General features: G+C 36.7%; 1 protein-coding gene across 26 annotated transcripts in view; it reads left to right on the plus strand.

Moving 5' to 3' along the window:
• The window catches only part of ablim3 (actin binding LIM protein family, member 3), a 63151-nt gene that overhangs the window by 6179 nt on the left and 37510 nt on the right, over positions 1–19462 (plus strand). For all 26 annotated transcript variants that reach the window (XR_014536598.1, XR_014536599.1, XR_014536600.1 and 23 more), the window contains exon 2: positions 9349–9486. Coding sequence is in view for 12 of the 26 variants with exons in the window: in XM_083560319.1 (XP_083416445.1) it covers positions 9349–9486 (138 nt within the window). In the remaining 14 variants the exon portion in view is untranslated. The remainder of the gene's footprint in view (positions 1–9348; positions 9487–19462) is intronic.

Below are 19462 nucleotides of genomic sequence, written 5' to 3' on the forward strand. Positions count from 1 at the left end.
TAAAAGTTTGCATCCTTCAGATCTATCGTGACAAACCAGTCACCTGTAAAATCTGATTTGAGACCGGACCTGATTTAGGGTACACAGAACGATGTTTTTTGGCACTCTGAAGTGAAGATTGGTGCTCCCTGTGACTGTGCGTGTGTCCTTGTGCTGCCATCTGTTGGCATTTTCTCCCCAGAACTTTTTGATCCCACCTTGAAAATATGAAGTCCCATATTCTATACGCATATTGTATATTAATTAATATACACAGTCTAAAAATATAAACTCTATCTAAAATGTATGCAAACTTACCTGCCACTGAGCAATTCCAACCAACACACACACCTGACACACATATTTCAAAATACTCGGCATTTAGAACTGAATGCAACAGAAATTCAGCATTACACTTACATTCACAGATATAACACAAGATTTGCTATATTTAGTACGCTATTTTACTTCTGCTACAATTAAGTTATTAAGTATAAATAATTGTAATGCTTATGGGCCCAACACTAAATTAAATTACAATTGCAAATCACATTAACTCAGAAAGACATTTTAAAGTGGCCTTTCAATGATTATAGCCAATAAATATTCCTGAAAGGAAATTGATAGTGTTTAATTACCTTCTTACCTTCTAAATGTAGGGTTTTTATTTTATCTTTACCTAATAATCATAGTGTCATGCATGCAACAATACAATGGTGGTAACCAAAGGCCCTAATGTCAATCAAACCATTGGAAAACACTTGTTAATGAACAAATATATACTTTTTCAAAATGTAATGGATGCCTTGTGTTTAATTGGAGTAAAATGTGATATTTTGAGAATTATGCTTACAGTGGAGTCTCAGCATATCAATTTCCAAAAAGCAGAAATGCACACTGTTTTACTATCCTTGTAAAGACTTTTCACTGAAATGATTAATTGATTAATGCAACATCTTGATCCTTGATCTAACCTTATCTTTAGAAACTAAAGTGTACATTTTCTGCTATGTCTTTTTTATAATAGCAGTTTTTAAATTAGTTTTGTAAATACTAGTAATATTTCCACAAGGTAAAAAAAAGGTCAGATATTCCTGTCCTTGTGACCTTTTCCAGATATTAACACTCACACACACACACACACACACACTGTCAGGGAACCACCGGCCACCCCCCCCCTCGGCACTCAGCACACTCGCAAATCCTTGCCTTCATACTAATCACCTTCACCTGTCTCCAGTCTACACCCTCCCTTTATAAGGCCCCCGTTCGCACTCACTCACCGTTTGACTACCTGTGATTCGGCATATACCCTTTTTCTGGTACATGCTGTTTCCTAGTTTCTGTTTGCAGCTATTCCCCTCCTTACTCACCGGAAGGCGCTGGCCTGGGCAAGGGTGATATGGAGCGCCAATAGTGCCTTACGCGCAATTTCCTAACCACTTCACAGAGGTTTTCTGCACCGCCACTGGGGCCCTCACCACAACAGATCAGCTGTTCAGTATGCACCAAGGGTCTTCTCAGCTGATGGATTACAGCCTCCGCTTCTGCACCCTAGCAGCCACCAGCGGTTGGAACGAAACCGCTCTCCTCAGGGCATACCGCCAAGGGTTAAACCCGGACATTAAGTTGGCCGTGGCCATCTATGTTGAGGCACTTGGATTGGAGGCTTTCATTCAGCGGTCCATCCGCATTTCCCAGAAGCTGGTGGCTTGTCAGTCTCCAGAGACAGAACCTGCTCCTCCCCCCTTCATCTCTTTCACTCCAGAGCCCGAACCCATGCAGGTCGGATCCCATCGGCTGTTGAAGAGAGAGAGAGAGAGAGAGCGACGCCTCGCGGCCAGAGCATGCCTGTGTTATGGTGATCATGGCCACTTCATTTCCCAGTGTTTAACCAGACCCCCACGCCCCGCGGTGAGTACGGTCGACTTCACCTCAAAAATCACCCATCTCTTTAAACTCCCAGTCACACTGGTAACCCCCACGCTTTCCATTCTGGTCTCTGGCCTCCGTGGGCAACTTCATCTTCCAGGATTGCCTAGACCAGCTCCAGCTGTGCCGGGAAGGAGGGACGCTAGAGCTGGCCGTTCAAACCATCCAAGGAAAACCCTTAGAGCGTGGCTGGGTGAAGTACTGTGCCCCGGTGGTCATCCTCCAGGATGGCCAGTTCCATCCAGTTCTCATTCTGGAGAACTCTATAGCAAGCGTCATACTGGGTCAACCCTGGCTGGCAAAACACTCCCCCAAGTGCTCATGAAACCCCTGTGACATCCTCGAGTTGAGCCCTCGGTGCAGAGAGCAGTGTGTGCATCACCTACCCGTGCCCGTACGGAAGGACATTTGTCCACAGCAGTCCCTGCTAAATTAGATTCAAGAAGCCCCAGGTTCCAGCCAGCTGGGGAGAAGACAAACCCTCCTCCTGGCCCAAGCATGCTACTGGTTGCCCGGAATGAGCAGGGAGGTCTTCTGATTTGTCCAAGGCTGCCCCATCTGTGACATCTCAAAGTCACCCTGACATTTACCCGCAGTGAAGCTGGTCCCACTGCCTATCCCACAATGGCCATGGTCACACCTGGGGATTGACTTCATCACCGTTCTGCCGCGTTCGGACGGTAACACCTGCGTCCTCGTGGCCGTGGACCGCTTCTCTAAGGCCTGCAAGCTGGTCCCCCTCCGTGGCCTGCCCACAGCTCTAGAGACTGGCATTGTTCCATCACGTCTTTTGGAACTTCGGCCTTCCCGAGGAAATCGTGTCCAACCGGGGACCCCAGTTCACATCCCATGTGTGGAAGTGTGTTCTTCTTTTTCCGGCTCCTAGGAGTCTGTCCTCGGGATATCACCCTCAGACCAATGGACAGACGGAACGCAAGATACAGGAGCTCTGACGCTACCTCCGGTCGTACTGCAACCAGTTTTCTCCCCTGGGCCGAGTACGCACAGAACTCCCTGTGCCAGGACGCCACCAGCCTAACCCCGTTCCAGTGCGTGCTGGGCTTCCAGCCACCTTTGTTTCCCTGGATGGACAAGCCCTCCAACGTTCCCACGGTGGACTACTGGTTCCAGGAAAGTGTGCGTGTGTGCACACTCTTATTTATTATTAATGAATCAGCAATGTATTGTAGCTCATCCACTTGCCAGCATAATTTTGAAAGGTAGAAATTTTAAATTTCTGTATACAGTCAACCCCTGATAGTTCACAGTTCGGAGCTCATGGGTTCTCATTTTGAACCTATCTGACAGCAAGTTGCAGATTATCTTAAAATTCGCAGGAATCCACAGTGGAATGTTCAGGAACATTAGGAATAACATTTTAAACACTGTTTTCACTAACACATTTTATAACAATGTTTTAAACACATTATTGTATTACAGTGACATAATGTCTAGCTGAATTCACTAAGGTACCATAGGAAACCTGGTAGTAGAAACTATGTGGTGACCTGCACAGTACCCTGACCACATCTTTGCTAAGCGTGGGCTGAAGGGGAGTGCAGATTAAACCCCAGACGCTTCAGCTGACACCTCATAAAGACCTCTTTATAAATGACGATTATTCCTTCACACATTACTTTACATAAGACATTATGCCTGTTCACACATGCTCTAAATTAATGTTATTTTAGCCAATTAGGGAAAAATGGCTATAATATTGTAACTTGAATGTGCATTAAGATTAGTACGTTTAACCCAATATTATTATGATAAATGCTAAATCTTTTCAAGTGTTTTTGGAATATGTTTTTTCTATGAGAAAATTATATATCTGAACAAAAACGTTCTGTAGTTATAAGTTTATTGTTCAACTTCCAGCCTTGTGCTTTCATTATATAGGTGAAACCAAACTGAAGTACTTGCTTCATCCTACTTCTATAATGTCCTTATACTGCAGGGTCATTGCTCATACATATATTTGGGCTTGAGATCAAAAGCTGAATATAAGGTGCTAGATCAGAGCCATACGTTTCACATGTGAAAAATGCTAAGCTACTTAAAGAGCAGAGAGCTGTCAAGGTAAGTAAAGCGAGCCCTTTTTAGGGAATACATCAGAGACATTGCATTAGCATTGGTCATATACCACAATTTGGAATATCCTGAAAAATAAAGAAACCATAGTTATACTAACAGTTAGACAGCAAACAGGAAGACCAGTGAAACAACAGCAGTTGATGGCAGAACCATTATGAGAGCTCAAGAAAAACCTCAACAAGGCATGGCTAAGGGTATAACAAACCACTGTTAAATGAAGATTTTCAGAGCAGTAATAAAGAGGCCATGCAAGCCATTCAATGAAAACAAGATTTGAATTTATAATTGTATAAAGTTTCCACGAAATCTAGAAATACAGAAATGAGCCACAAATGTTCTGAAAGTAAGATAAACCTACCAAAGGGCCTGCTAATGATTCAAAAATACAGGCTCATCAGTCAAGCATAAATGAGGTATCAGTTTCTCTTCTATTTGTTTAAAGCTGATTTGTGACAACATCCATCGATAAAAGCATAAACAAAATTACAAATAATTTCTTGTACTTCAACTTGATCATGTAGCAAGAACTACCAACAGAACAAAGGACTTCAATATGGGCCAAGTCAAGGGTTAGTGTGTGGCCCATGGTCTGGTCAAGTCAATTATCAACGCTTTACCCAGTTGAGCTCCTTGTGAAAATAATTTGTAATTTTGAAAAACATTAAAAAGATTTTTTTACAGTTGGGTATGTCACAGGGTTGTGGGATTGTTTTAGTTATTGCGGGTTGGAGGCAATAACATTTTTTATTTTTATTTACTTTAAGATTACTTTAGATATTTAGATCTGTTTCTATACATTGGCTCACTTAAAATTGGGTGGTCTGCCACCAATGCAATGTTCAGATATTTTTTAACTCATCTAGATGTATATGTGTGTGTGTGTGTGTGTGTGTGTGTGTGTGTGTGTGTGTGTGTGTGTGTGTGTGTGTGTGTGTGTGTATGTATGTATATATATATACAAAGAGTTTTCTTTATTTTCATGACTATGAAAATTGTAGAGTCACACTGAAGGCATCAAAACTATGAATTAACACGTGGAATTATATATGGAATTATATACATAACAAAAAAGTGTGAAACAACTGAAAATATGTCAAATTGTAGGTTCTTTAAAGTAGCCACCTTTTTCTTTGATTACTGCTTTGCAGACTCTTGGCATTCTCTTGATGAGCTTCAAGAGGTAGTCACCTGAAATGGTTTTCACTTCACAGGTGTGCACTGTCAGGTTTAATAAGTGTGATTTCTTGCCTTATAAATGGGGTTGGGACCATCAGTTGTGTTGTGCAGAAGTCAGGTGGATACACAGCTGATAGTCCTACTGAATAGACTGTTTGTATTATGGCAAAAAAAAAGCAGCTAAGTACAGAAAAACGAGTGGCCATCATTACTTTAAGAAATGAAGGTCAGTCAGTCCGAAAAATTGGGAAAACTCTGAAGTGTCCCCAAGTGCAGTCACAAAAACCATCAAGCGCTACAAAGAAACTGGCTCACATGCGGACCGCCCCAGGAAAGGAAGACCAAGAGTCACCTCTGCTGCGGAGGATAAGTTCATCCGAGTCACCAGCCTCAGAAATCGCAGGTTAACAGCAGCTCAGATTAGAGACCAGGTCAATGGCACACAGAGTTCTAGCAGCAGACACATCTCTACAACAACTGTTAAGAAGAGACTGTGTGAATCAGGCCTTCATGGTAGAATATCTGCTAGGAAACCACTGCTAAAGAAAGGCAACAAGCAGAAGAGACTTGTTTGGGCTAAAGAACACAAGGAATAGACATTAGACCAGTGGAAATCTGTGCTTTGGTCTGATGAGTCCAAATTTGAGATCTTTGGTTCCAACCACCGTGTCTTTGTGCGATGCAGAAAAGGTGAACGGATGGACTCTACATGCCTGGTTCCCACCGTGAAGCATGGAGGAGGAGGTGTGATAGTGTGGGGGTGCGTTGCTGGTGAAACACTGTTGGGGATTTATTCAAAATTTAAGGCATACTGATCCAGCATGGCTACCACAGCATCTTGCAGCGGCATGCTATTCCATCCGGTTTTGAGTTGGACCATCATTTATTTTTCAACAGGACAATGACCCCAAACACACCTCTAGGCTGTGTAAGGGCTATTTGACCAAGAAGGAGAGTGATGGGATGCTGCGCCAGATGACCTGGCCTCCACAGTCACCGGACCTGAACCCAATCGAGATGGTTTAGGGGTGAGCTGGACCGCAGAGTGAAGGCAAAAGGGCCAACAAGTGCTAAGCATCTCTGGAAACTCCTTCAAGACTGTTGGAAGACCATTTCAGGTGACTTCAGGTGAAGCTCATCAAGAGAATGCCAAGAGTGTGCAAAGCAGTAATCAAAGGAAAAGGTGGCTACTTTGAAGAACCTAGAATATGACATTTTTTAGTTGTTTCACACTTTTTTGTTATGTATATAATTCCATATATAATTCCACATGTGTTAATTCATAGTTTTGATGCCTTCAGTGTGAATCTACAATTTTCATAGTCATGAAAATAAAGAAAGCTCTTTGAATGAGAAGGTGTGTCCAAACTTTTGGTCTGTACTGTATATATATATATATACAATGTATATATCAACAATGTGTTGATTAGAATTGCATCTTTCATATATATATATATATATATATATATATATATATATATATATATATATATATATATATATATATATATATATATATATATATATATATATATATATATATATTATTTGAAAGATGCAATTCTAATCAACACATTGTCTACTGTACATCTTTTAATCGAAAAACCTTCAGAGGGGACTGAATTTAACATAAATTATAAAAAGATTTTAAAAAGGATTTTCTAAATCATGTTTAGACTACAATGCCCAGAAGTCTATACTTTCTCAGGATTATTATGCAATAGGAAATAAGTATAGGAATTTAACTAGTACAGTATATGACTAATTGTACAAAATTATAATACATCACATTAGCTGTTGGGCAGCAAAGAATATATTCATTTTAATTATTCTTGAACATATGCAAAAATAGTGAGAGTTATGTATATCAAATGTCTTTAAAATTAGGATAGCAAACATCTATGTGTATTGCCAGTTTTTTGATAAAAATTTGTAATTTGCAAATTATTTTGAAGCCACTGTAATGTGCATAGTTCTTTGATGAGACTGTGTTATGCAAACACAGTTAACTCCGCCTTGTTTACCAATCGCCCTCTTATAACTGGCTCTGTGTCTCTTCCACTCTCATACAATCCTCTGTGACTGTAATCTTCTTGGAGTCTTCTTAGTACAGAAATAGCCACAGTCCTTAAACCCAGTGGTTATCACCTTACACCTTGGGTCAGTAGTCAGTGGCCCTTTGCTAAATATTGCTCTTCATTGCTAAAGTTTTAAGCAAGCTGATCTGAGGTTTCATCATTTATAATTTTTTGAGCACATGCTGAGGCTGCACATATGAAAGAAGTGATCATAACTTGTCATACATTTCTTTCTATAGTATATATTTGTGATTCAAATTAACATTTTTATTGCATTTAGAATCTGTTTTTATAATGGATAGCATTGGCAATAAGACATCCCATTATTTAAACATACACTTTAGATTAGATTAGATTAGATTAGATTATATTAGATCAGATTTAACTTTATTGTCATTGTGCAAGGTACATGTGCAGAGCCAATTAAATGCAGTTAGCATCTAACCAGAAGTGCATAAGTGACCTATTTACAATAAAAAACTGTAAGACAAATAGGATATGAGGTCCATATATACAGGGATGAGGGTGATTAATGTACCTTCTGTACATTATCACCCTCATCCCTGTATATATGTAAATATGTATATATGTATTCCTGTGTGTGTATGTATATATATATATATATATATATATATATATATATATATATATATATATATATATACAAGTGTTGCAATAGTTTATAAATTTTTATTATAATAATTTAGTATTTATTATTGCTGTTGCTTTGTGTGAGAAAGTAGGGGAGAGCTGGGAGAAGTGTTTTAAGCATAAGTAAAGTGTAAATTTTATTTTGCACATATTAATCATTGTGAAATGTTAATACTATTTGCAAACATGCAAGATACGTTTTTAAACGACGTAATATAGTAGAGCATGTAGGGTGTAGCAATAAGTATTTGTGTCAACTCCATGTGATAGTAAGAATTACACACCCACATCGTCAGAGGTATTGCACTTAGCTTTAGGACTGTCACATTCTGCAAACATACCCAATAATGTAGGCTATACGATGGTGTATCATGTTCTCTGGGGCTGTCACTTACATGATTTATTTTACTGTAGGATTTTAAGACCACTGTTTACACATAAACAGTGGAAAAGTGTTAATTAAGTCATTATTGACAGCAGAATAGAAACCTGATGTTATTATATATGTTATATGCCATCTTTAAAACAATTAACATAAACAGTGAAATTCTTTTGATAAAAAATGTGGGAAATGATTGGCAGTGCAATCCTAAAATGCAATTGGATATTGGTCTGATCACTTTGATTATAAGTGTGGCATTAGTACTTTTACTGTATCTCTTTTATGTTACAGAAAATGTATATAGCATTTAGAGACAGAGAATGGATCTTTCCCGCTTTCGTTAATGCATGCAGTGTTTGTATGTATTTGACAAAAAACATTGTTACATTTGGGCCACATACAGAATGCAGAAAACAATGTGGGAAGGAATCCAGGTCCAGAGCCTGCCAGAGAAATATTGCTAGTGTGGGCAGGAGTCTCTGTGGGAGCATAACCATATTAATGGGTCATTGTTCAGTGGCTTTTAACAGAGTCAGTGGAATGTAGTGTTTTTCAATAGGTGGAAAATGATCATAGCACATGTTTTGTTTTAGTAATGTCCATTAGAGGTGTCTTGAGGACTGTGTGGTTCTTTATTTGATCACAATGAATGTTATTTACCTAAAGTTGAACAGAAACTTGCTGTATCAGGTTAGCATTTAGTGTGCTTCTGAAATTAGCACTTATTCCATGCTTGATTTGTAATCACATACAGAGGCTTATCAACAACTTTAATAAATAAATTATGTACTTTTTTAACATAGTGATTTCACAATAATTTATTCACCTGTTGGCAAAAGGTTTATGTTCATGTGTTGCATTTTAATAGAGTAGATGAAAAATAATCAGAAAGAAAGAGAGAGATTAGAGGTTTAACCTCAGGCTTCAAATCCCACATGCCATGTACAACTCAAGGTCTCAAAGACACATATGGAGTTTTTGTTTAGTACCTGTGTTTCTTCAACCTTAACTACTGCTAGAAGTTACTTAATGTGGCATCTCTTTTGTTCCCAACAGTACCTCATCAGCAAAGCTGTTATGGCAGCGAGTGCAGCCCTGGACCTATTCGCTGCATTCGCTGCAGAGAGGTATGTAAAGGGGAGGTTGTGCGAGTGCAGAGCATCCACTTCCATGTCAAATGTTTCACCTGCCAAGGTAAGGAGTTGCTATGCTATGCTAAGTGATGCAAAGAACTGATTTATTAAAACTTGTTTAGTTTAATACATGCAACTGCTGTCCTATTAACCTTCAACATGGTTTATCACCACATTATCTGTGTAAAGCTACTTTGAGACAATGTTCATTGTTAAGCGCTATACAAATAAAAATGTATCGAATTGAATTAATAGTAATACATGGTGAAATTATTACTAAAAAATAATAATATGGAAGAAGTAATTTTCAACACAAATAAAATATAAATATCTATTTAAGAATACTCAAGGGTCCAGCTGATGGAAGGTTTGCTTTTAAACAGGATGTAAGGGAACATAACACAGCAACTAAAAACTAAAACAAACAAGTTTCATCTATTTTCTTTTTTTTTTTTTTTTTTTTATACAGTGTTTGTTTATTTGTTTAATTTTAATAAAACTTAAAGGGCAAGTTTTGTTAGCTACAGGTATAACAGGTTATAATGTACTTGAACAGTATTCATTTTGCTATTACTGTCAATTTGTTTAATCACTAGCTGTCTGTATTGCTATAAGAAAATACTATGCTTTAAATTGATCTCTTTACCTTTAGTGAGTAGAGGTTTAAATGCCCATTTATTCCTTGGCTGTGCTCTTGGGACTTCCTTAGTGTTTGTTTGTGTCTGTCTCCCAGGCTCTGAACCAGAGACCTGTTGAATAATGAGATCATCTGCTTTTGCATATTCCATGAATCATCATGGTGGTAGTTTTAGCCACTGCTTTATTTATTTATTTATTTATTTATTTATTTATTTATTTATTTATTTATTTATTTATTTATTTTTGCAATGGTACATATTGAAAACTGAATAATATGACCTGCAAATCACAGCACACTGACATTTTTGCAGTCTTCAAATTATCTAAAATAATTTCCAGTATAACTTATTGTTCATCTTAAATTTGATTAGGTAATAAACTGTCAAATTATAGTTGGGAGATTATAGATACTTTTATTGCATCTTTGTTAGATGTTTTGTATAGCTGGCATATAATCCAGTGTCGGTCTCCAAACTGCTTTTTCCACGCTGACATTGCATTTGAATGGTTGCTGTGGTAACTGTGTGAAGGGGCGCCCTGGTTGTCAGTTATTCTCAACAACATCAAACCAATAGGAACGTTCTATATCGAAACTTAGAAAAGAAGTGCAGAGGTAGAGAGGAGGTTCATTGAGCAAAAGCAACAAAGGGGTGGAGGTTATATCACCTGTTTTTTTTTCTTTTTTCATGAGATGTTGCCTTGGTTAATTTTACTCAGCAGTATTGTTCATCCTGTAGTTCTCTCCTACATTCTGTCCACCATTCCATTAACACTTAATACATAAAAAAAATATTATTTCATAAACTGTATTTAATGAAACATATTTAATCTTTCTTGTATCAGATCCCAATAATTTACTAGTGAAACATATGACCATTTTCGAGCAGCGTTCACACAAACATTTACACTCTCATTCACACTTAGGGGCAATTTAGCAAATCCACCTATCTGTATGTTTTGGTAAAGAGGAAGTCTGAATGAATACATGGATGAAACTCCAAATAGACAGTAGGGCTGTTGGAGCTGTAAATAAGCAATACTACACAAATGCATGACCTGGGCTTATACTATTGCAGTATTTATTAACATATAACATTTATTAATTGAATGTTGTATAGATCAGGATCAAGATGTACTAATGCTATTATTTATTTTCTAGGTGTTTGTTGCAATATAATAAAATGTTGATGTGAAAATAAAGTGGATCTTCCACAGTTTTTTTAGAGCAGGGAGGGTGGCCTTGGGTGGATGCATGTGCCCCTACACAATAGACTTTCAACAGGCAGATCTCTATGCACAGATTGTTCATGTCTCCCACTTTCAGTCATTCTTTGGTTATTCATTCATTTTTATGTGACTGATATTTCTTAATGTTGGTTGTCTTGTTTAGACTGAGCCTTTTCAACTAAGTGTGTGGGAGTCAACAGAACACACGAGAGTACATGAGCATAGCAAAACTGTGTAATACTGCAGTGGTTAATACATTTCAGCAGCAACAACTTATTTAACCTTAATTGATCCAGTGTAAAACTTCTAATTTCTTCAACAACCATGTCAGAAAACATATTCTTTACAGGCTTTCATTTCCTAAAAAGCATAAAAATTGGCCTCTGGAGCAGTGTGAAAAAAAGTAATGTGGTCTGATTAATCCAGACTCACCCTGTTCCAGAGTGATTCAAACATCAAAGTAAGAAGAGACACAAATGAAGTACCCATCATGCCTTTGTGAATATCATACAAGCCTGTGGTAAAAGTGTTATGATCTGGGGTTGCTTCATTTAGACGAGTCTAGTTTCACTAATGTTATGTGCCCACAACTAGTCAGGTCAGCTGACTACCTGAATAGACTGAATGACCAGGTTTTTCCATCAATGTATTTATATTCTCTTCTGATGGCACAGGCATATTCCAAGATGACAATTTCAGGGTTCATAGGGCTTAAATTGTGAAAAAGAGCATGACACAACAGGGAGCACAAGACCATTTTCACACATGGATTGGCCACCACAGAGTTCAGCCCTTAACAGCATTGAGAATCCTTGGGACTTGCTGGAGAAGACTTTATACAGTGGACTGGCTCTTCCATCATCAACATAAAATCTTCCATAAGCCTATCAGAACCATGTCATCATGGTGAATGTGTTATTTTCAAAACAAAAGGCAGTCCAATTAAATATTAGAGTGTGTGAGTTTTTATTTTATTTTTTATTTACAGGCAGTGTATGTATATTGAAAAAATAACATGTTAAAGGTGTGTGATTACAAGTTGTTTAGTCAAATTGGTGATCAGGTGCAGACATGGAGACCATGCCACAAGTTAATGTTTTATATACCTGTACTGTATATATAATTTAATCAATACATCTTTTTACTTCCTTTATCATGGAACTGTTTTTAACGTTTTATGCAATGTATCATGTATTTTCACCCAAAGTTCCATTCATTTTTGCTTGAGATCTTTAACGACACATTAACGACAGAAGACTTGAGACACACTGTAAAATCTTCATCATCACATTTAATAGATTTTCAATCGGATTAAGGTCAGAACTCTGTGGTGACCAATTCAAGTGTGAAAATTATTCCTCATGCTCCTTGAACCACACTTTGGCAATTCTGTGGCATTCAATGGAACAATCCATTGATGGGATAACTGGTCACTCATCACATTCAGGTAGTCAGCTGACTTAATATTATTACCACATACAGTATTGTTACTGAGCCTAGACCTGATCCACTGAAACAACTCCAGATTATATCACTGCATCCAGAGGCTTGTACAGTAGGCACAATTAACCTCACTAATATAGGGCTTTATTGTGGCCAAACATCTGTTTAGTTTAAATTTATTTCTCATTGCATTGTGAAATGTTATAACTTTCACTGCATAGCCAGGTGTTCTACTGAGTGTTCATTGATGTATCTTCACAAATATTTTTTAAGATCTTTCTTAGATTTGCTCTTATATGTTTTATGCTTGATGTCAATAGATTGCTACACACTGCTAATTCACACCTTGATTTACACCAGGCACAAAGCAGCTAGTCAAAATTTTAGGAATGTTTAAATAATAATAGCAAGAATTCAAGCAGAATTTAAATTCATTTTTGTGCAATTTGTGGCATCTATTTTGTATTCTTCAGCATTTTTTTAAATTTATTTCTTATTTATTTTTTCATGAAAAGACAGTGATTATAAAAGTTTCACAATCATGGCTGAATAAACCTACTCACTAGTTTAACCCCCCTCCATTTTCCCCCAACAATATAGTTATGCAGTGGTACAGTAATTAAGTAATGCTGTTGCCTTATATGTCCTGTCCTACACTGAATTTTGCATGTTCTCACAATGTCAGAATGGTTTTCTTTAGGTTCTGATGTTTCATTTGTGTAATTCTACAAACCAGAAATGTAATAGGCCCAACATTATTCAGCTGTCCTACACTTTTGTGCTTTTATTCTGGAATTTTCAGCAGGAAGCATTGGTGTGTAACTAAGTTTGACAAATTGTGCTGTTTAATTCATTAAGATGGAATAATATGTTTGTCAAGCAGTTGATTTTCCTGTTGGCCCGAATGCAATATGAGTAGGCATTATCTTTAGGGCAGAGAGTATGAGCACATGAATATATGAGAGAATGCGACTAGGATTTCGAGATGAAATGTAAAATGAAAAATGAAAAGAGGGATATAAAAAAGTAGCTTTATAAACTAATTTAAGGAAAAATGGACAAAAAAACACTGAGTGGAAAATGCTGCATTAACATTCTCTTTCTGTGTCCTTTCCAGACCCTGTATTTTATCATCTATCACTAACCTCTCTTTAAACCACCAGCAAGAAGATTGATTTTCTTGGCTTACTTTTACGATTTTCCATCTGCACTTTACCATGATATATGATTTTGTACAAAGTGGTTGGACTTTTCTGTCTTCTTCTAGTTAATAAACAGTTGTTCAAAGGCAAGCATAAACTGTAACATTTTCATATGTGCCACATTACAAAGAATTTTTTGGCTTCATACAACTTTAATTTCACTCTGCACATAGTCTGTATTTTATCAGTCTAGAAATGAGAGCCGGTAGTTTGTGTGGTTAGACTGAAGCTTTAACTGGGTTTATATGGAGCCATAGTGGTGGGGTGATTGTTTTTCTGTTGGTAAAAACTATTCTGACATGCTGTTCTAATGACATGTAACTGCATTTACTTTCTCGTTCCCATGCCTTGAACCAGGTTTTTCAGTGGCTTAATAATTCATGTGTATTTTTTAGTCTGTATTTATGTGTCAGAAAATGTTTGCCCTACATACAATATATTTATACACATATACACATGTATGGACTGTACATACAGTACATACAGTCAGGTCGATAAATATTTTGACAGGGACACAAGTTAAGTCTTGTGCCCCACTAATTTGAAACAGTGGGTTTACAATGAGCCATTTAAATTGGACTTTCTGCTTTAATTCAAAGGGTTTTTTTCATAGCTCATTTGTAATTGGACAAACTAACAAAATGTAAAGGATTATAAGGATTATTTAAATATCTCTCTCTCTCTCTCTCTCTCTCTCTTAATTTGAATCACTTCACACTGTTTCTCAGTTTTACAGCTATAATACATCTTTACCTTTCTCATTATCTCATACACTTTTTACACAATGTGTAGCTATCTGCATGTGCACAATATAGGACTAGCTTCAAACTGTGAATAGCCTCCATTTATCCGCTTCAACCTTGGTAAGAGCATTTTTATGCATTACACTAGGTTACATATTTATTACATATAAAGCTTCATAATGATATAAAAGTAAAAAAAAATAAAAAATCATTAAAATGTCATATGTGATTCATTTAGATTATAAGCAGGATGAAAAAACAAGAAAAACTATTTAGCAAAATTAAACATATCTGGCATTAACTCATGGTACTAATGGTGACTTCTCTGTAGCCTAGGCCTTCTCTTATTCTGTTCTTAACTAGTCAAGTAGCTATCTGTAACCCTAGATATGTTTTTTCATTTCTTAGCCTTGATTGAGTTAGCAAGGAATGGATGAATCCAGCAGAGAGTTTGCTCTTTGTGTGTGTGTGTGTGTGTGTGTGTGTGTGTGTGTGTGTGTGTGTGTGTGTGTGTGTGTGTGTGTGTGTGTGTGTGTGTGTGTGAATAAAAAGCTATATGTCTGTAAAATTAGCACTTGAGCATTATAAACCTAGGACAATTAATGCAACTTATAGATAAGATTTATCTCCTACAATAGACTGCACAAACTTGAAGAATCCTGATAAGCTAGTATTGAGGGGGTTCTGCTTATATATATTTTATTTATATCATTTTGACCTTTGCGTGAGCATTTGGCCCTTTTTTTAGGATTGTTCTATTTTGAAAACAGACAGTAATGTTGTTCATGTAGTATGAGGACAGGAACGTCTCTTGGTGAAATATGCAGAATGCTTTCTTTTTCTCCGACTTGTCTGGCACTGTGGTGGAGGGGGGATATGAACAGGATGGGAGCTTCCAGTAGCTATGGCAACATGTTCTTGTCCAATCATTAAGGCCATGCAGTGGTTGCTGGGGAGAAATTCTCCTAGAGTTGAGGGACTTTGCAGCATGATAGCATCAATGTGGTAGACACAGAATTCCCTTTAGGTATGCTGTTTTGTGAGGTATTGAGATGCATCAGTCTTAACCGCTCGTTTTACAGTGTTTATGAAAAAGTTAATTCGTCAGCTATTTCAATAATGTCTATGGTGATGTAAGCCATTTAATTTAATCAATACTGAGGAGTTCCCTTTTTTAAATATTTTTTAGTCTTCAGTCATATCTGCTTTTTGTAATTAAATAGAACTTGAGGTCTTGTTTGATGAAACAAAGCAGTTAGTCAGCATATCCTAGTGATTCAGGTCAGGTTAACTAGTTATTTAAGATTTGTTGAGACAAATGACGGCTAGATAAAGCATTTTATTTAAAAAAAAGGCATAATTATGTATTTTAATTAAATATGAAATACTCGCTTGCACCAAAATCTTCTTTCAAAGCATGGTTTAGGAGGCATGCTGGTACTTTGCTGCATTATGGCTAGCATTTATTGAGGGAAATAAATATGATTACAATATACAATATATGTGAAAAATGGCCTTCCATATTTAACATAATAATGTATATTGTCTTTGTTGGCCATCTGTTGTGTTAGTGGATGCCACTGAAAAAACACAGAAAAAGTAATTGCTCAGTTAGTTTGTCATTTTCTCCTCTATATTGCAGTGTTTTTGGCTCAGTCAACACATAATTACAGATTATGAGTAACGCATTACCACCATTCTGGTGTGACTGGTCTAGGTAGGCATTGTAGGCATTGCTGTGAGTCCTTTGGACTAAAGAACTTTTTTTCTCATTATATTTGTGGACCTTCAATAACTGTTAAAAAATAAGCTATTAAGAAACTCTTCAAAAAATTTTATTTGGTAACAAGGGTTAAATTCTTGTACTTTATAACACGACATACTAAATATGAAGCTCGAAATAAATAGAATAGAGAGGTATAGAGGTAGATAGATAGATAGATAGATAGATAGATAGATAGATAGATAGATAGATAGATAGATAGATAGATAGATAGATAGATAGATAGATAGATAGATAGATAGGAATGAGAATAATGGAAAGGTGGGATAGTTGGTACCATGAAAATCAAAGAAAGGAATTTAAATAGCGTATTGCTGATAATTACTTTTTTATCTATTCACTCTATTGGCCAGCCCCTAATCAGTTTTATTTTAGGGACCCCAGTGCTGTGCTGGTGATGTATTATAGCTGTAAAACTGAGAAACAGTGTGAAGTGATTCAAATTAAGAGAGAGAGAGAGAGAGAGAGAGAGAGAGAGAGAGAGAGAGAGAGAGAGAGAGAGAGAGAGAGAGAGAGAGAGAGAGAGAGAGAGAGAGAGAGAGAGAGTAAGAGTACAGTATTTATTAAAATAAAGACCAAGCAGAGAAAACTCATGCCACAATAAGTAATTGGTGTGGATTGCACGGCATGCCTTGCAATTTGACTACTATTTTTAAGTGATAACTGCTGGATACACAACAAATTGTGCACTTAAACTGTAACTATTTTACTTGTGGTTGACTGTGAAGTCTTTAACATTTAAAAGGTTGGAGAAAGAGAGAGTGAAGGCAGACGACTGCATGATTTTGGCATCCAGACATAGAAATTGGTGGGTGTGGCAGCAGAAGTTGCCACATGTTTTTAAATTAATTCTTTTAGTGCTTGCTAAAAATAACAAGATGAAATGATGCCATTACGGGGCGTAGTTTTGAACTTTTGTTGCTCCTGTTATTTTTACCCAAGGTCAGACTAAGTTGCGACATTTGTTATATTGAGTTTATTATCAGCACAGATGAAAAGACCTATGCCAAATTATAATAAAAAAATGATTCATACCACACTACTGCTAGAAAATCTGCAGTAGCCTTCACCTTTTAAAAGATTTAGCTGTCTTGTTTAATTGTTCTGATGAGCACTTTACAGATATGTTATTCATTGCATAAAGTCACAGAGAGTAGGTTCTGGTGTAATTATCAGTCTGTACATATAATCCAAATGACATAGGCCTATACAAATGGCTAGTTTTTATATGGGCCCCTGTTGTCTCTTGGGAACTTCTAGAAAGGTCAGGATTCAAAATTATTAAATTCAGTTAAATTTAATTTTATTTATATTGTCCCAAAGGAATTTTACAAGGAAAAAAATTATAAATGCATAATTTATACATTTATAAAAAATATAAATTTCAAATTAGTCTCTATGTTTATCTCTAAGTTTATCACTAATTAGTAATCCAGTGGTGATGGTGGCAAGGAAAAACTCCCTAATATGGAATGAGGAACAAACTTTGAGAGGAACCAGACTCAAAAGGAAACCCATCCTCGTCTGGATAGCACCGGATATCCATTCATTATAGTTCAATTATTGTTGAGTTTATAAACTGTTCACTGATGGAGACTCGAGTGTAAATCTGTTCATGGTGATCAGAGTCATCCATTATAGAGAACTGTATTAATTACAGTCCAATACCATCTTCATGGTTCTTCAGTTTAACCCTCTGCATTAATGGATCTTTAATCTGTTTATGTGGAACAATCCTCAGCTGCAGTAAGTGGTTTCCAATCTAAAAGAAATCCATCCAGAGGTAGGGCATCAGGATGAATCAGGTAGGTTTGGAAAAAAGAAAGTGACAGGATCACTTGTACCTCATGAGAATGTTTGACTTGACAGAAAAACAGAGAGAGGGAGAGAGAGAGAGAGAGAGAGAGAGAGAGAGAGAGAGAGAGAGAAAGAGGAGGGGCAACAGAAAGAGAAAATAAACATGTATTATTTTTTATCCTTATTGCTAAAATATAGCTAAGGATAATGTGCAGTATTGATTAGAGTGCAAGTAGGGACTCTGGTTATGACAGCATAACTAAAAGAGAGAACCAGAAGGTAACACAGACATGAGGAATCTCTTGGATATAAGACGGCTTGCCACACCCCGTCAACAAAACTGAGTGTGAAAGTGGAGGGATTACAGCATTCAAACATCCCAATTTACCAAAACACTCTATAAACATGATCCCTCTATGTCTGCTTTATAAGAGCAACTCTAAGAGAAAACTATTTACAAAAGCCTTGACTAAACTAATATATTTTCAATCTTGACTTGAACAATGAGTCCCAAACACTAATGAGAAGGCTGTCCCATAACTGTGCAGCTTTGGAAGAGAAAGCCAACTACAGCCTGCTACAAGGTTCACTAATCGAGCTACCAACAAATAGTAATCAATCAAATGTTTGCTTGGTATTGTGGCATGAGACTGTTTGGTTCTATTTTTGTTTTTTGATTGTTATTTAAGTAGGAATTGCTTAACAACATACACATAATGCTGAGGGTAAAAAGTTGGGTTCATTAAAGTGTGCAATTAAACTACACTCACTGTCCACACCTGTATACCCGTATACATCCATGCACTTATATCATCATCCAAACATATGGCAGCAGCGCAATGTAAAAAAAATCCTGCAGATACAGGTTAAGAACAGGTAACTGTCAATTTAAACAGAATGAAGTGCAAATGTCGGTATAAGAATTGGTTATGAGTTTGAGTCATACAGGAAATGCTGATCTCCTGGTATTTTTACACACATCAGTCTCTATTTAAAAAATAAATAAATGAATAAATTGTAAAATGTAAAATTTACATACAATTCTGTAGGTGGAAACACTTGATAAGAGAGCATAGAAGAAAAAAAGCAAGATTGTTTAAAGTTGCCAGTAGGATATGATAAATCAAATAATAATTCTTTACAACCCCAGTAAACACAAAACCATTAAACTAGTGGGCTAGTACTAAACTAAATTAGATCCAC

The sequence above is a fragment of the Silurus aristotelis genome (assembly GCF_946808225.1).
Source record: "Silurus aristotelis genome assembly, chromosome: 14".
NCBI lineage: Eukaryota > Metazoa > Chordata > Actinopteri > Siluriformes > Siluridae > Silurus > Silurus aristotelis.